This window comes from Schistocerca gregaria, chromosome 1 (assembly GCF_023897955.1).
Source record: "Schistocerca gregaria isolate iqSchGreg1 chromosome 1, iqSchGreg1.2, whole genome shotgun sequence".
Classification (NCBI taxonomy): Eukaryota; Metazoa; Arthropoda; class Insecta; order Orthoptera; family Acrididae; genus Schistocerca; species Schistocerca gregaria.
The window spans coordinates 422,627,181-422,646,217 of record NC_064920.1 but is presented as its reverse complement, the minus strand read 5'-3'; the positions used below and the strand labels follow the sequence as shown (position 1 = coordinate 422,646,217).

At 41.8% G+C, this 19,037-nt stretch overlaps 2 protein-coding genes across 12 annotated transcripts in view; both read left to right on the top strand.

Moving 5' to 3' along the window:
• The window catches only part of LOC126350584 (uncharacterized), a 364,168-nt gene that overhangs the window by 142,801 nt on the left and 202,330 nt on the right, over positions 1–19,037 (top strand). For 4 of the 11 annotated variants that reach the window (XM_050002538.1, XM_050002534.1, XM_050002530.1 and 1 more), the window contains exon 1: positions 16,032–16,296. The exons of 5 other annotated variants lie outside the window; for them this stretch is intronic. In XM_050002538.1, the coding sequence (XP_049858495.1) occupies positions 16,032–16,296 (265 nt within the window). Of the gene's footprint in view, positions 1–16,031; positions 16,297–19,037 lie in introns of those variants that run through there. 2 more of the 11 variants (XM_050002537.1, XM_050002546.1) reach the window with 1 other exon arrangement.
• Positions 1–19,037, top strand: part of LOC126350782 (uncharacterized) — a 109,934-nt gene that overhangs the window by 42,907 nt on the left and 47,990 nt on the right. The window lies entirely within an intron of this gene.

Sequence of the window (19,037 nt, the reverse complement as noted above, 5' to 3'; positions counted from 1 at the left end):
TCCTTACTGTTAAAACAGTACATTGAGGGAGCAATGTCGGAAATAAAGGAAAGGCTCAAGAGGGGATTAAAATTCAGGGTGATACCTAGGCGAGAGTTCACATAGGTGGTTCCTCGCGTCATACTCTCGAGACGGCGACAAATTGCTGGCCTGGTCGAGTGCCCCGATGTTCAACCAGGCATTTGTACTCTGGCGGGATTAGCCGAGCGGTCTATGATGATGTTCTTGTTCAACGAGTTATAGCTTGAAACTTGTCTTTCTTTGAAACATTCCATCTTCTACGGTGAACGGCAGCTGGCTGCCAAACGAAAAACAGTCTGAGCGATTGGGTTTGTGCTTCCTCCCACTCCTCCTCGTGTATGCCAGTGGAGCCCATGGTGCATACTTTGTCACTCATACTATGTACATTTGCATACAGCATTCCTGGATGATGTATTACTCCAAAATCAAATGCTCTGAGATGCAATGCCCATTAATAATTGGACCCTTAGGTCCTAATAATCATTTGAGTGCTACATAGTCAATTATTACCTTTAAACGTCATCGGTATGAATAACACTGGAAATACATTATTCCGAATGTATTTCTTTCTCAGTTGTCTGATAATTCTTTTCCACCCTGTCAAGCTGTCTGGATGCATTCTGATAAACTAGAAAGGGAGAACTTGCCTAGCAATTAGTAAATTTTTGAGTTTTAGAAATGCTGCTTTACAATCTGATGATAAATGAAACTGAAATGGTGGGCAGCTTGGATAAATAAAATGTGGGTATTAGTAAATTAACCAACGCACTTAAACAAGTATAAATCCAGAATAACTGGCCTCAAAATCAAATATTAAATAAGGCATGGTAAATGGCTCGATCTTGGCCCACACCCTGAATGGTTCCTCAATTCAGTAAAGTTTCTAGGACATAAAAATGGAAAATAGATTAAATTTACATAACATAATTGGTAAATAGAACAAGGGCTGAATCATAACAGAGAAAATGAAGGCGGACAACTAAGTCCTTTCAGCATGTAAGTAGTTAAAAACAGATGAAATTTGCATCATTACATAAACTAGAGCCTTAACTGACAAAAAGTTAAAAGTGTCTTAAGAAAAAAAAAGCACACAATGGTAGTGCACGTAAACTCAAGTTCTTTTGGACCAAGACTTGTAGATAATTGTTGAAAAACTTAAAACTACTTATAACCTAAAGACATGAACTGGTAGTGGACATGAAAGCCAATATCTGCACATTAAGTAAAATACATGCACCAGTAGAGCACAGAAAACAAATCCCTCTTGAATAGTTGCTACAATACCAGGATACTGATCCATGTAAAAGGCATCGGCCAAATAATGTCCAAAAGAATAAATGAGGACAGCTTACAGCTAGAATGTCAAACGAAGTTCACTAACGAAGCACCGGGGTTTTCTCAAGCTACCTCACACACTTACCATTAACCACCTGCTGCTCACTGTCATTCCTGCGATTGACCCAGAAGAATTACAGAAGAGGTATGTGTGCATGTCCACCAATCTTAGAAGCAGGAACCAGGCCTATCGAAACTCCAGAGTATGCCTCAGCATCGCACAGAAAGATGGAACTGGGGACTCTTCAGTAGGCCTAGACACACTGCCCACATTATACGTACACCATCCAAATACAGCGAGCACACATCCACAGCTAGCAAGCCCTTGCTGCGGCCCAGCAAGTCTCCTCCGCTCAGGGACTGGGTGTTGAGTTCTAATCATCTTCATTTCATCCCCATCGACGCGCAAGTCGCCGAAGTGGCTTCAAATCGAAAGACTTACACCCGGCTAATGGTCTACCTGATGGGAGGCCAAACTCATATGACATTTACGTTTTTTTTAGCCTGTATGAAAAGTTTGAAATAGACGAAACCGTGGCTGAGAAATAGAATTTCACGTATGGCTCATAAACTTTATTCCTTTCCTTAACAACACTGTGAGGGGTCTTACAACTTCCACGGATTTTGGAACGAATTTTCGATAGATCGCTGTGATTCCTTTACTCTGGAGGGTGTCAGAAACTTTTTGATGGCCTCATCAAGTCGCGGATTAGTGCGGGCACCTTTTGACTGATAATATGGCGCATGTGTTGGACATGTGCTGTAAAAAGAAATGTCGCATATACATAGTGACTGTACGTTGCTGGTATCTTTGTGGAGAAAAAATCATATCATCAGAATAGACCATACACCTCTTAAATTTTAATCCTGGGAATACGCCATCCAACAGTAGCTGGAAAGTAGCAGGTTCGTTTTTCAGCCCAAAAGGCATGTGAAAATATTAATTTATGATCAGTTGGGATTAAGAATGTTATCTCTGGGAGCTCTTCAAATATTACATGTAATAAAAATTGATGGTACTCACTTCAAAGTCCCACAGTTGTGAAATAACAACACTGACTCAGATTATCTAAGATTTCTGCTGTATTCGGCATTGAGTAGACGTCTGATACTCTTTTCTGCTTTAAATAACAATAGTCACAATGGAATTGATATGCTGTTCTGCTTTTCTGGGTACTGTGACAACAGATGTTGACCAGGGATTATTATTTCTTTCCATGATCCAACCTAGAATTTTACATAAAGAGTTTCTTTTTTATGTTACCAAGTCGACAGGCAAAAAAAAAAAAGGTACTATACTGGTGAACCAGCGTTTTGACCATGATTACAGTGGTCTTCATCCAGGTCTACTGCTTCGTTTTGGTTGTGCAGAGTCCCTTATATTTTGTCAATACTGCATGATATTACGTCACAGTTTTTAAAAAGATCGTTGCCGTTATTGGTCTCTTAAGGCAGAGGTAGTGGGAACTTTATTGTAATACACATACGGAACACGCCACTAGTCTCAGAATATGGCCACTGTAACTGTGACCGAAACATTGGTTTCTCTTGTTCAGTTGAGTCGTGGTGCCTCTTTTCTGACAAAACAGGTCATGGAGCGACACTATCGATTACGCAGCTGTACCAGGATATTTGCCCCTGTTGTGAACTCGCAGGTGTTTGGCGTTCTGGGCAGTTGGTGTAGGACTCGCTACGAGGTGCAAGGACGTGCTTTCGGGGACGAAAGAGGAAAACACGTGTGCTCGGCCAGCAGCAGCACGGCGGTCTACCTCGTAAGGTGGTCGCGAGTTTGCGTGGACCTGCCTAATGTCAATTTCGGGTCTGTTCGTTGCATTGCTTTGGTGTCTGTATTCTCGGAGAGACCCATCCTTGGAGACCATCTCGAACAACGGTCTCCATCGAAGGTGGGCTGATTTTGGTGCCTTCGTTTCGTTCAACGATTTGCGTTGCAGCGAGGTTATTTTTTGCTTGTTTGCCCTAATGTACGAGGTTATTTCGGAAAGTAAAGATATACCGTAAGCCAGAGGAACTGAAGAGTTTTGGCGAGAAAGTTGGCAACACTGGTGTTAGCCTTGAACCGTTAGCTTTCTCCTCGCGGTCGTTCGGCAGTTGAACGTTGCTTCTGGTTGGAGTAGGTCGTGTTTAAAATGGCTGCGCCAATTCAGAATCCCGCCATATGCAAAGTGGGCTCCGCCATACGTTTACTTCGTGCAAAAGGTCAGCGACCAGTGGATATTTACGAAGAAATTGTTTTTGTTTATGGAAACATTATGAAATGACAAAATGTAACGAAATGGTGTCGTCATTTCTCTGAAGGTAGGACCGATGGTCATGATGAACAAAGAACAGTTCGGCCATCTGTGATCACTAAAGTCCTTCTTCGGAGAACGGAGGAAGCAATTCGTGCGAATAAACATCTCACATTGAAAGAATTGCATCAGATCATACCAGACGTGTCACTGGCAACCCTTTATGACGTTGCGACACTCAAGTTAGGGTACAAGGAAATTGTGTGGGCGCTGGGATCCAAAACTGTTAACAGAAGAACACAAAAAGATGGGCTTTGCACTCGACTACCTCACACGCTATGCTGAAGCAGGTGATGAGTTCCTTGATCACATTGTGACAGGTGACGAGACGTGGGTTTATTTCATACAACTGAATCCAAGCAACATTAAATGCAATGGCGCCATTCGAATTCACCAAAAGCCAAGCAGTGCAAAACGTCGATTTCAGCGAAGTAAATGATGGCCTCTGTTTTCTGGGACAGACAAGGCATTCTTCTGTTGGAATTTATGCCTCCTGGAACGACCATTAATGCTGCTGCATATATCCAGTATTGAAACGTCTTCGAAGGGCAATTCAAAACAAACGCTGGGGAATGCTGACAAGTGGAGTCCGCTTGCTTCATGAAAACTCTCGGCCTCACACAGCGCTCGTGACCAAAGCACTACTCAAACAATTCAAATGGGACATATTGGACCATCCGCCATACAGCCCAGACCTTGCGCCCACCGATTTCCATGTCTTCAGTTACCTGAAGTCAGATCTTGGTGGAAAATCTCTCTACGGCGATGAAGAGATCACAGATGAATTTGAAATGTGGTTCTGACAACAGGCGGCAACCTTCTACAACTGTGGGACAGAAAAGCTTGTGCACCGACTTAACAAATGTTTGGATAACGAGTGTGATTATGTCGAAAAATAACAAATAATCCAGTTAATAAGATGTAACTGTCGTTTTCTAAATAAATGTTCTGTTTAAGGAGTGCAAGCCATTGTATCTTTACTTTTCGAAATGCCCTCGTGCATGTTCTTGAAGTAAGAGCAGCCTGCAGAGTGTGTAACGCCATAGAGACCACCAGTTACTTTCATTTCATATATATATATATATATATATATATATATATATATATATATATATATATATATATATATATGAAATTTATGTATTGCCTGTATGAGATTTTCAGTGTATTTTGAATGCTATCAAATCGACGTTCCTTGTATATTTCTGTAAAATTTGGGTCACTTCTATTGGAAGCACATACTCAGTTATTAGTAAAGACTTGTATTCTGTAAAGCTAGTCATCTATATGTAGTTCCTTTATATACGTTAATTTATTTGAAAGCACTCACTCAGTTATTAGTAAAGGCTTGTATTTTATACGTGTGCATTTATTTGAATGCACTCGCGCAGTATTGGTAAAAGAACAATTAGTATTCATTTATTTGTTATTTATTGATTACTTACAATAATTGAGGTCAGGTTGGTGTTTGCCGTGTCTTCTGCGATCAGTTTGTGTTCCAGTTTTCTGCGAGTTGAGGTGTGTGGGAGCAGCGCCACGTTCAGCTTCGGTGCACAGAAGCTGTGACGTGCCGTCTAATGGGAAGTGACTCTTGGTTGGGCCTCAGGTTTTACGTGTTGTTTTTGACGGCTAGTCTGCTGCAGTCACCTTTTGCCCAGGGCAGCCTGGCGTCACTGCGTGTTTGGTAAATATTTAAAGTGTTTCATGTATATTTTAAAAAGGTATAGGTTTTATATTTGCTTTGGAATTGTATTAAATAGTAACTTCTCATGCTGTTTGTGTTATTTGGGTTACAAGGTGTGCGTTTCATAAATCACTTTCATATTGCAAATTAATGTTCCTTTAAATAAATTATCTGTGCCTCATTTCTTTAAATCACTTTCTAACTGTAATTTATTGTTCCTTTATGAATGTAAATCTCTGTGGCTCATCTTTTTAAGTCCGTTTTGGTAATTGTCATTTGCTGCCTTGCTTGAGTAGCAAAATATCTGTGATATTTTGGTACTGTCTTAAACATGGCTACGTGTTGATTGTCTCTTAGCTGTTTTAGAAATATTGTCTTTGAATAAATTGTTAATTTATCGATTTGGTAGTTGTTGTGTTTAAGGAATGAGATTATAAGGGCCTTGACATTCCATCCTAAGTGTACATCTCATCCTGACGTCCTCAGTCACAATACTCTTTTAAATTATGATGTGTACCTTATTCAGGAAACTCTTATGTTAACTGACTCTGGCTGCGAAAGCCTATGCATTTCCACCACCTAGAAGTTGTTGACCTATAATTCTTCTATGACGATCTGCATGTGTTGTGGAACTCGATACAGTTTCTTGCAACAGGCGTTTCGTTTCGAATGGTGATATGATGTAGAGGTAGTGACATGGCAGGCAATGTTCCAGGAGGATTAAACGACCCTACGTATTCTTCTGAGAGATTCTCCATGTTGTCCTGTTCTGACTCTCTAGGTGTGACGGTTTATCTCTTAGTAGGGTGAAACTGATAGACTGTCCCGATGTTGTACGGATATTTTGCTGTAAAATCGCTGTCCAATTCGTCTTCATCTTGTATTTCTAAATCAACTATCAGGGTGCCACATGATAACTACACTTACTCAGGACTAAAGTTATCAATACTGTTAAGCACTGCCTTGCTTTCTCCAATTTCTCACAGAATAAACTGCATCGCGCAAAACATTTCACTAAGCATGTATTCAGACAAAGCTTCAACACCACACAAAATATCCGCTGACACAAGAGATTTTACATCGACACAGATTAATTTTCGGTCCCGTCGGAGGTTAGAACCCTCCCTCCGGCATGGGTGATGGTGTGGGTCCTTTGGATAATTTGAACATTTGAAATTAATTTTCCAATACGCCTACAGTTTATTTTCAGGCACCTTGTACATAATTTAGGCGCCAACCTGACCTTTTGAGTGTTCCTTGCGGCAGTATGGTTTTCCGTCCGTAGAATCAAGATGAAACGGTATTCCATCTGGCACTACCATACACCGTTCCAAGCCACTTTGGCATAATCTTCAACCATGAAATCAAACCCGAGAATGATTTTGTAGCCACTGCCGACTATGGGAATGACTTTTGCATCAACCCGGAAGTTACCCCCCCCCCCTTCCCCCCCCCTTGGAAACTCTTTATGTTGAAACGAGTGAACCTACACGACTCGCGCCTATGCCGCTTAATGCTCAATGTGGAGAATATTATCCTACTTTATCAAGTATAATCGCACTTGTCACAGATACCTGTGATCAGTTTCCCATACAATTACAGAAAATTATCATTTTGGTGTTAGAGTAACAAATCTTTTTTATATTCTGGCATATACGGCAGTGTTTTCAATGTGCTGTTTTGCACACTGGAACTGTTTGCTTGCGGTATTGGATTTTTGCTCTTGCATAACTTTGACGTTGAGCGACTGTTAACGTGATAACTGAAGAGGTTTCCGCTGGCATCACTTTCCCATATAGTAATACTTGCTTTGGGTTTTGTTTTATTCTCATGTAAACATAGTGGTGGATGTGCCTGTCATGAGGGGTTGCTGTAGTTTGCCACTCTTGCAATTATGCGCCTCTCATTGTACATAGTAAGCAACTGTTGGTGCTTTGGCTTTCTTTTCGTCTAATTTCTGGCCAGAAGTACACATATAATACACATTTTTCTGTAGTAAGCATTATTAACTGTTTTACTGCATATAAATTTAAGATAAGGATATTATTTCTACTGCAGATAAATTCTGTACAAGAATGTTAAGCTTTTAGCATTACCTCCAGCAATGGTTTACATAATTTATATTGCATTAATATCGTTCTTCTGCACACATATCAATTGCAGGTTTGATTACTTTTAAAAGATCGTATTGTAAATGTAGTGTCATGTGATTCACGATACACGTTCTTCATACCCACTAACGTTTAGTGTTAGTGATAATGCGTCTTATAATGTCAAATATTTAGTCTGCAATATTATAATATTTATGGGAGGGAGTTACTGCTCCACATTAAAATTATACGGCAGATCATATTCGATGTAGGCCGTTCGCTTGAACCATCTGGCGGCTGAAAATATTTACTTTGTAATGTGCCGCACAACGAGAATGAGCTTGACCTCTGATGTTGGGTAAAATGTTTAGCTTTACTATGTATTGTCTTTGACATAAAAACTGACCGCCGGCCGTCCTGCTTGCTTGTAACTCAGCTACAAAAAGAGTTAAAAACCTGGCTTCCAGCGAATCTCGAAAGAGGAGCGATAGCAAACTGCACCTGGTAAGCAAGCACTTTACCTCGGAGCTCGCGGAAAGGTGGGGCATATTTGTCTTACTCATAGGCCCGGTAAGCATTATGACATATAAATCACAACACAAGAGGCAAGAGTAATTGTATTTCCCGTGTGGAACGACGTTCGTGGATTCAAAAAATGATAATATCAAGTGAATTTAGCAGGATAATTCTGTACCATCAAGGAAGTAAATCGTCGGTCACCGAGTTGCGATACATATACTGCGTAGTTGCAATATTTGTTATACTACCAGGAAGGATACCAGCTGATGTGTACTGTGAGTGACCTCGGAAGTGACTATAGCTTCGTCTCAAAGTTGTGGGTGGCAAGAGTCGGAATATCCCCATTATCTGTCAATGAGTCTTATTCGCATTTCTCTAACTGGGTTTAGGGGCTCGGGTGTAATTACTTGGAAACATCGACCTACTAAGTGCAAACGAAAAGTCATAATTTAATAACTACGAAATTATTTATGTTTTATTGTCTTAATCGGACCGAAACCATGAAAGCATGTTCACCAGACGCGATTCAGAATTTTGGAGCTTCTCCAGTGATTGAGTTGTCAACCTATCTTTCCCATACAATATTGTTATTCAGGTCACTGACATTGACACACCGCCAGAAGACAGGCATGACCTGGCTTCTTGTTGTCAGTTTATCGGACGGATATTCTGCCGTTGCTAGAAACGTGAAGACTTAAGTTGACTTCGAATATCCCATATGGCGAAAATCTGATGTTTCTATTCTTCCAGCTCTAACATTCAAAAAATGTTCAAATGTGTGTGAAATCTTATGGGACTTAACTGTTAAAGTCATCAGTCCCTAAGCTTACACACTACTTAATCTAAATTATCCTAAGGATAAACACACACACCCATCCCTGAGGGAGGACCCGAACCTCCACCGGGATCAGCCGCACAGTCCATGACTGCAGCGTCCCTGACCGCTCGGCTAATCCCGCGGGGCTCTAACATTCAAAAGATAGTTACAATAAGCGGCAGAAAAGCGCCTGGGAACCAACAATTAACAAAGCAGTCGTAATTAGTGGAATCTGGCGAACTCCATCTGCCATCTGATAATTATGAGAAACTACTTTTTTCATCTGCACAGCACCATAGTATGAACTTAAGGGTTTCATAGTATTCCTACAATTTCGTTGTGATCAGTTTCAATGACAGTAGTGGCGGAGCAAATATACTTTTCCAGCGGGATTTGAATCATTGGCCACAGTTGCAGTAGTATATCCAAAAGTGGTCATAAGTCCCATAGACTAAATCCTAACTAACCTAAGGACATCACAGACAACCATGCAGGAGGCAGGATTCGAACCTGTGACCGTAGCAGCAGTGCGGTTCTGAACTGAAACGCCTAGAACCGTTCGGTCACAGCGGCAGGCACTAGTACATCGAGTGAAGTATCAAGAAGTCACTCACTGCTTTAGTATAGGCTGAGGCAGAAAGAAGCAGGTTAATCAATTAAATGTCGAAGAAAGGATGGCCAGGCTGTCGCAGGGCGTTAAAATTACAGCTAAGACGGCAGATGAAAATTTGTGCCTGACCAGGTTCGAACCAGGGTTTGTGGTGTCTTTTCTTTCGAACATGCATAAAAAAATCCATGTAAATGTGACCAATTTTACTGCTGTAAGTACGTAATCCTAAAAAATTCAATGCATTGCAAATGAGGATCGCGCGATGTGGCCGCGTGGTTTGAGGCGCAGTGTCACGGATTGCGCGGCTCCTCTCGCAGGAGGTTCGAGTTCTCCCGCGAGCGTAGGTGTATGTGTTGTCCTTAGCATAAGTTAGTTTAAGTAGTGTGTAAGTCTAGGGACCGATGACCTCAGCAGTTTGGTCGCTTAGGATTTTACACAGTTGAGTTCAGTTGCTATGCTAACTCCAATAATGCTGGGAGATCATTTTCAAAGATGTGTAGACAACAGAGTCCTGTGAGGTCCAACAAGCGAAACGAAAATGCATTGAAACCAGCTGAATGTACTCAATAAAAATTGGACACATGTTATGTGGCATTTTTTCTGCAATTTCCTGAAACATCCCGTATAATTTTTCAGGACTCGATGTATCATCGAAAATTTTTAGTGCTAGACGCACGTCATCGTTCAAACCCTGGCGGGAATACAGCGTGGCTGCGAACGAGTAGAATAATGGTCGGCGGGTTACCGCGTGTGTGGTATGTAGCAAAGATGGGAAGTTGCGTCAAATTGAGGCGGTACCGTACCCGTGGTATAGGGGTATCGTCTTTTATTCATAATCAAAATGTCTTCGTTCCCGGGTTCGATCCCGGCACTGCCTAAATTTTGATAAATAATCAGCATTGGCCGCCGACAGACTTCCGACATAAGAAGTCAGACTCATTCTGCCAACGGCCTTGTCAAAGAGGGCGGAGGAGCGGATAGAGGTTCAGGGCACTCTCTTGTCCTATGGGTGGGAAATTGCCCCTAAAGGCGAAAGAATCAGCAATGATCAACGACATGAGGATGCAGAAGGCAATGGAAACCACTGCATTAAAGACATGTAACATGTATCCACAGGACATGTGGCCTGTAGTTGAAGAAGTGTCATGATGATCTCTCCATTGGCAAAAGATTCCGCAATAGTCCTCCATTCGGATCTCCGGGAGAGGACTGCCAAGGGGGAGGTTAACAGGAGAAAAATATTGAATAATCAACGAAAGGATAACGTTCTACGAGTCGGGGCGTGGAATGTCAGAAGCTTGAACGTGGTAGGGAAACTAGAAAATCTAAAAAGGGAAATGAAAAGGCTCAATCTAGATATAGTAGGGGTCAGTGAAGTGAAATGGAAGGAAGACAAGAATTTATGGTCAGATGAGGTCGGGTAACATCAACAGCAGCAGAAAATGGTTTAACAGGTGTAGGATTCGTTATGAATAGGAAGGCATGGCAAAGGGTGTGTTACTGTGAACAGTTCAGTGACTGGGTTGTTCTAATCAGAATCGACAGCAGACCAACACCGACAACGATAGTTCAGGTATACATGCCGACGTCGCAAGATGAAGATGAACAGATAGAGAAAGTGTATGAGGATATTGAAAGGGTAATGCAGTATGTAAAGGGGGACGAAAATGTAATAGTCATGGGCGACTGGAATGCAGTTGTAGGGGAAGGAGTAGAAGAAAAGGTTACAGGAGAATATGGACTTGGGACAAGGAATGAAAGAGCAGAAAGACTAATTGAGTTCTGTAACAAGTTTCAGCTGGTAATAGCGAATACCCTGTTCAAAAATCACAAGAAGAGGAGGTATACTTGGAAAAGGCCGGGAGATACGGGAAGATTTCAATTAGATTACGTCATTGTCAGACAGAGATTCCGAAATCAGATATTGGATTGTAAGGCGTACCCAGGAGCAGATATAGGCTCAGATCAAAATATAGTAGTGATGAAGAGTAGGCTGAAGTTCAAGACATTAGTCACAAAGAATCAATACGCAAAGAAGTGGGATACGGAAGTTCTAAGAAATGGCGAGAAGTTCTCTACCTCTATAGATACAGCAATAAGGAATAGCGCAGTAGGCAGTACAGTTGAAGAGGAATGGACATCTCTAAAAAGGGCCATCACAGAAGTTGGGAAGGAAAACATAGGTACAAAGAAGGTAGCTGCGAAGAAACCATGGGTAACAGAAGAAATACTTCAGTTGATTGATGAAAGGAGGAAGTACAAACATGTTCCGGGAAAATCAGGAATACAGAAATACAAGTTTTTGAGGAATGAAATAAATAGGAAGTGCATGGAAGCTAAGACGAAATGGCTGCAGGAAAAATGTGAAGACATCGAAAACGATATGATTGTCGAAAGGACAGACTCGACTCAGCATATAGGAAAGCCAAAACAACCTTTGGTGACATTAAAAGCAACGGTGGTAACATTAAGAGTGCAACGGGAATTCCACTGTTAAATGCAGAGGAGAGAGCAGATAGGTGGAAAGAATACATTGAAAGTCTCTATGAGGGTGAAGATTTGTCTGATGTGATAGAAGAAGAAACAGGAGTCGATTTAGAAGAGATAGGAGATCCAGTATTAGAATCGAAATTTAAAAGAGCTTTGGAGGACTTACGGTCAAATAAGGCATTAGGGATGGATAGCATTCCATCAGAATTTCTAAAATCATTAGGGGAAGTGGCAACAAAACGACTATTCACGTTGGTGTGTAGAATATATGAGTTTGGCGATATACCATCTGACTTTCGGAAAAGCATCATCCACACAATTCCGAAGATGGCAAGAGCTGACAAGTGCGAGAATTATCACACAATCAGCCTAACAGCACATGCATCGGAGCTGCTTACAAGAATAATATACAGAACAATCGAAAAGAAAATTGAGAATGCGCTAGGTGACGATCAGTTTGGCTTTAGGAAAAGTAAAGGCATGAGAGAGGCAATTCTGACAGTACGGCTAATAATGGAAGCAAGGCTGAAGAAAAATCAAGACACGTTCATAGGATTTGTCGACCTGGAAAAAGCGTTCCACAGCATAAAATAGTGCAAGCTCTTCGAGATACTGAAAAAACTATGGGTAAGCTATAGGGAGAGACGTGTCATATACAATATGTACAACAACCAAAAGGGAATAATAAGAGTGGACGATCAAGAACGAAGTGCTCGTATTAAGAAGGGTGTAAGACGAGGCTGTAGCCTTTCGCCCCTACTCTTCAATCTGTACATCGAGGAAGCAATGATGGTTTGAGAGTAAATCGGAGAAAGACGAAGGTTATGAGAAGTAGTAGAAATGAGAACAGCGAGAAACTTAACATCAGGATTGATGGTCACGATGTCAATGAAGTTAAAGAAATCTGCTACCTAGGCAGTAAAACAACCAATGACGGACGGAGCAAGGAATACATCAAAAGCAGATTCGCTGTGGCAAAAAAAGCCATTTCTGGCCAAGAGAAGTCTACTAATATCAAATACTGGCGTTAATTTGAGGAAGAAATTTCAGAGGATGTACGTCTGGAGTACAGCATTGTATTGTAGTGAAACATGGACTGTGGGAAAACCGGAGCAGAAGAGAATCGAAGCATTTGAGATGTGGTGCTATAGACGAATGTTGAAAATTAGGTGGACTGATAAGTTAAGGAATGAAGAGGTTCTACGCAGAATAGGAGAGGAAAGGAATATGTGGAAAACACTGATACAGAGAAGGGACAGGATGATAGGACATCTGCTAAGACATGAGGGAATGACTTCCATGGTACTAGAGGGAACTGTAGAGGGCCAAAACTGTAGAGGAAAACAGAGATTGGAATACGTCAAGATGAAGAGGTTAGCACAGGAAAGGAATTCGTGACGGGCCGCATCAAACCAGCCAGTAGACTGATGACAAAAAAAAAAAAAAAGGTGTGTATATAGGAGCTGCAGGCAGGTTGGCCGCTGTGTCCCCGAAGTGAAATGGTCAGCGCGTCCGCCTTGTAAGCAGGTGTCCACGTTTTAACCCCAGTCGAGCACAAATATTCTTCTGACCCCGTTACTGTATTTCAACGCCCTGCGACAGTGTGGACGTTTGTTTTCGATATTTAAGATGCAATTGTTTTCTGTGCAATACGGGTGAGATGCGAACATTAACTCGCCATTGATATAACGAGACTTCAACGACATCCATTCCTCAATCATTGCTTTGTGATGACGCTAAACCATTGCGCTAACCAATCTCTTACACATGCGAATCAGATTCTAGCACATATTTAGTCGAATAACTAACAGTCAGTGTACAAGTACTTATGGACAGTACGAGCAGGATTGCAGCGAGCTGATCGTTTAACCAAGTGCGCCGGCCGCGGTGGTGTCGCGTGTCTACGCGCGCAGTCCGGAACCGTGCGACTGCTACGGTCACAGGTTCAAGTCCTGCCTCGGGCATGGATGTGTGTGACGTCCTTAGGTTAGTTAGGTTTAAGTGGTTCTCAGTTCTAGGGAACTGATGACCACAGCAGTTGAGTCCCATAGTGCTCAGAGCCAGTTTTTGTTTTTTCTTTTTTTGTTTAACCAAGTGCAACGTAGAGTACCTGTGTAGTGAGCCATTTCAGCTGCATAGCCGACGGCAATACATGTCAAGCAATTCACTGCAAAATTAATATTAATGTAATACAAGCACGATGATCTCTGTAGTTATAGTGTATCATTAGCAGCTCTAGACTGGAGTACTATTTTCGTTAAATCAGAATACTCATTATCTTTACTTAGATTACGTGCGCCGCCATTAACGTTATTGTAAGCAGTTTGACAGCGTAACACCATCGCACCCACTGACAACCTGTACCATTATCATCACACAGTTGTTACTCGCAGTGATTACAAGTTGACGATGTTTGTCAAGAGTAGCGGAAAGCGCATTATGAATGTTTCCATTTGCATCATGCCTAGAACAGAGAGAATCGTAAATAACAGTAAGAGGTTACCTAGCGAAGGGAAGAGTCTCCGTATTGTCTTGAGTTCTTGCAGTTTCATAGTAGTGTAGTTCCAGATGGTTTCCCACTAGCGGGTTCTTTTGGCTATCGGAATACTCACATGGGTATTATCAAAGTGTAATTGCTAGAACATTCAACTACCTTAATATGACCTCATTTTGTATTCAATATGACTCGGATTACTAGAATTACGTACTTACAGCAGTATCTCTGTACTCAATAATAAGTGGACACATTTATATGGAATTTTTATGCAATTCGTCAATACTACCACCTGCTAAAGTGCCTACTATTATTCCTGAAACACCCTGTATATACGTATATGTGTGGTGTCTGTTCTTTCGGACATGTCCGAAAGAAAAGACACCACAAATCTGGGTTCGAACGTGGTCAGGCACAAATTTTCATCTGCCACCGTAGCTGTAATTTTAACGCTCTGCGACAGCTTGGACATTCTTCCTTCTACATTTAATTGATTAACAAGGCAGTCTGCCTCGGATCGTAGTGTCTGATAGAACAGACGCGACGCACACACACACACACACACACACACACACACACACACACACACACTTAGTACATAAGTAAGAAAATGAGACTTTCGGCCACAGTGTATACCGAAAACCTACGCAATCGGACCACTACCTCCATGCCACAAGTTGTCATCCACAACATCAACGCTTGGGAGTTTTACGCTCACTGGTCAAGGGGGCTTATGCTGTTTCGGATTCCGATAACTTGAAACAGGAGTTGGATCACCTCAAGGTTGTCTTTAGGCCGAATGGGTATACTGAACACCAAATTGCTTGTGCTTTTCCATTTGGACCCCCACGAGAACCGACGGTGGACACTTTCAAATCTGTTGCTTTTTACCCTTCGTGGGGAGCATTTCTTCGAAAATTTAAAGAGTCCTCAGGAAATATGATATTAAAAGCGTCTTTATGCCTTTGGCCAAAACTAGATCCCTTCTTGGGACGGAGAAAGATGATTTGGGACTGAGGAAGCCTGGGGTACACAAGATTCCCTGTCACTGCGGCAAGGCCTACATTGGACAGTCTATTCGTACAGTTCAAGACCGATGTGTGGAATATCAACGGCATACACGTCTGCTCCAGCCGGAAAAATCAGTCGTTGCCGAACGCTTGTGTTAATGAAGGGCACAATATGTCCTTCAAAGAGACGCAAATTATTGCCTCAGCTTCCCGTTACTGGGATTGTGTATTGAGAGAATCAATTGAAATACGCCGACGGATGATATTATTAATAGAGGCAAAGGTTTTCCTTTAAGCAAGACGTGGAATCCTATTTTATCACAGATAAAACAAGCTGTAGCGTTTGACGTGGGTTTTTTGTTCACCTTACATAACAGACTAGATAATAATATCCCGTTGCATGAAAGGGCAAAAGAACAAGACGTTTTGAATTAACAACTACGGTAAAATGGTAAGAGATAATTTGTGGTGATTGTACTCTACTAGCATACGTTTGAACTGCACATGTAAACATTTGCCTCCCAGTAGCGATAACGTATCCAGTTGACACCGCCCTGTTGTTATAAAAGACGTTGGGATTCCTTCACGGCTTCACAGTACGGCAGTCTAGCTGGAAAGTGTAGACAGTCTTCCGCATCACACAGGCAAGGAGATGTCACGCCTCTTGCTGCTGGCGCTCGCAGGATCCTACCTGGTTGTGTTCTGCGTGCCGCACGCCACGGCTCAAGACGACAACAAGCCGATTGCACGAGACGATCTTGAAGACTACGACGCCGACCGTCTGACATATTCGTTACTTCGGGCAGGAGGTGCTGCAGAAGAGGACGAGCCCAATATCAGCCCAATCTTCGCCCTTAAAACGCTCAGCAGCGACGGCTCGTCGGCGGACGGATCCGAGGACACAAATACTGAACACGGTACAGTTTCCAATTTTTTATACTTAGTATTCATAAAACGTGATGTTCCAAAGGTCTCAAAACGTTAGGTCTAAATCAATTATATGGAAGAGTTCCCTTAACTGAGTGTTACGACAAGGAAAGGAAGACTTCAGTTTAAAGTGCCCTCGACGACGTGTTCATTGCAGACGTAGCACATGTTTGATTTGTGGAAGGACAGGGTAGGAAATCGGTTGTGATCTTGAGAGAGGAAGCATCATGACATTTGCCTTAAGTGAGTTGGGGTAATCACAGGCCACTTAAATCTAAATGCCATGAAGGGGATTTGAATCGCCATTCTTCCGAATGTGAGGCCTGCGTCTTACTGCTGCTCTACCACTCTCGGTTGAGATGGATTGGGGCTCATTTTGTTAAACATTCCTGGTTTTCGTCGTAGAACAAGACATGTAATGTTCTATGAAGTAGGTCTTAAGCAGCTTCTACCGGAATTTCATACACCAACCATTACATGTGGTTCCAAAGAAAAAAAGAAGAGAAGACCTAAGAGAACGAGTTAGTTGATCACACTAGCCATCGTAAAGTCCCTCGCCTTGCACTAGTATGATTAATGGATCAGTTGTCTGGATTCCAAAGGATATACCATCGAAACAGACTGGTGCCATCTCACTGGACATCAGTATAATCTTGCAGACGAAAGAGAGGCACCGGCTGAGGTGGCCGAGCGGTTCTGGGCACTACAGTCTGGAACCGCGTGACTACTACGGTCGCAGGTTCGAATCCTGCCTCGGGCATGGTTGTGTGTGATGTCCTTAGGTTAGTTAGGTTTAACTAGTTCTAAGTGCTAGGGGACTGACGACCTCAGAAATTAAGTCCCATAGTGCTCAGAACCATCTGAACCATTTGAAAGAGAGACAGAATGTCTGACAACTATGGCAGCAAATCGTTTATGAAAACGTTTGGGAACACCAAGTGTTAAACTTGTCTTCTCACATGAGAAGTACAAATTGTACGCAGTTCAGGATATAATACAGGCTCTAACTCCAACTGGGTTGGGAGTGACGTAGGAGCCGGACAGAGAGAGAGGTAAACAGGAGATAGGGAGTTGGAGGAAGAGGTCGACAGAGAGAAGGGTCTTCAACCCTTTCCCAGGTACTGAGTGAATTAGGCGTTATGATTTAATATCCCTCCAATAATCAGTAGATTATTGAAAAAAGAACTAATATGCTATCAGCTGCCACAATTGCAACTTCTTGTTACGCTAATGAAAAATACTGCTGAACATAACTGTAAGAAGAGACGCGAGATGTTCAATCCGACACATGAATGTTGTATACTTTCTTGTGTGCCACCGAGCATTGTAACCTCACCGACTACTTGGTTAAAGTTTCCTACTTCACATAATGGTAGCAAATTATTATCTGTCTTTCATTTAGACGTTGCAGGAGAGTTAATTTCATTGTTTGAAGAGTTTGCTTCCTTAGCACATAAGTGAAAAATCTCCAGACATGGATTCTTTTTCATGCCATTAAGCACACAGACCGATGTTCACGGTACAGTAATTTACAATGAACGCTCTATATATCAAAGTTCAGTGATCAAACGCACCCATAACTATGAATCGGTGTTTTTTTAAATAGAGCCTAAGTCAAAAAAATAAACTTACCATAAAATTTTAAAAAACCTGTTACAGAAGAAAAATACCAGAAATAAGAAAGGCTGCTGCTATAAAATAGTAGAATAGGTGCCCTTTTTATTGCTGAATACGCTATGTCATGAATACAGAAACATACAACGCTATGGTCTTTTAAAATGAGAAAATATTGGCCCATTAAAAAGGTTGATCTCATAGGAAGAAGGCACTGAAAGAAGTGTTGATATTTGGTAACATTGGTGAATTAAATGTCAGAGACACAACTCTAAGCTGCAGAGTATACCTTGTAGCATGCAACTGAAAATCACATTTTGTTTTAAATGGGCGTAAGTCACTGAAATGTACCCTTTTAGTCCTGGACATTTGGCGATATTGTTGTGAGTGCAAACAGTTGAAGAGGTGGCTGCCGCGTGCCTCGTGTCTCCCGAGTTTGTGGTGTGTTTATTAGGAGCTAAATGTGTGGTGCTGAATTTATTTATAGTTATACTGAAGATGAGACGCGAAAAAGAGGGATACGACGAAATTAAAACTTTGGCTTTCGTTTCACTATCTTCTGCTGCTACACCAGACCGGTGAACAAGTGACTGGATGGAAGCCTTAGACCTGTTTAGCGATTTTGCATAGAATTTTCTCTGGTTCTCGTCCAGATCTGTTTGCTAACTTACGACGGTGGTAGTTCTTGTAAGCTTTGCGCGTAGATTTTTCACAGACGCATGAATCATTCCTCACCTTTGCCTGTCTTCGTTTGTGTACTCCCTTTTAAACCGAGAGTGCAACAGCCTTCGCATCCACTGCATTTTCGGAATTTCTGAACTATGACAACCTATGACTTTCTTTACCTAGAGAATATATCACCAGGTAATATATCTGTGATTCTATGGCTAGCGTGTGAAGGAGAATATAAATCGTTGTAAGCGTTGTTTCACAGTTTATGAACAGAATATGTTTGAATCAGGCTGTTTTAAAGGCCGTAAGTCAGTGCTACTCAAGATGTTATCTGTTCATCAAATAGCACAGCACATCCCATAAAGCAGCACAAAACATGCAAAACTTACAGTCACTGAAGTTCACACATCTGGAATTCTGGATTTTAAAGACTAGTGGGCAAAGT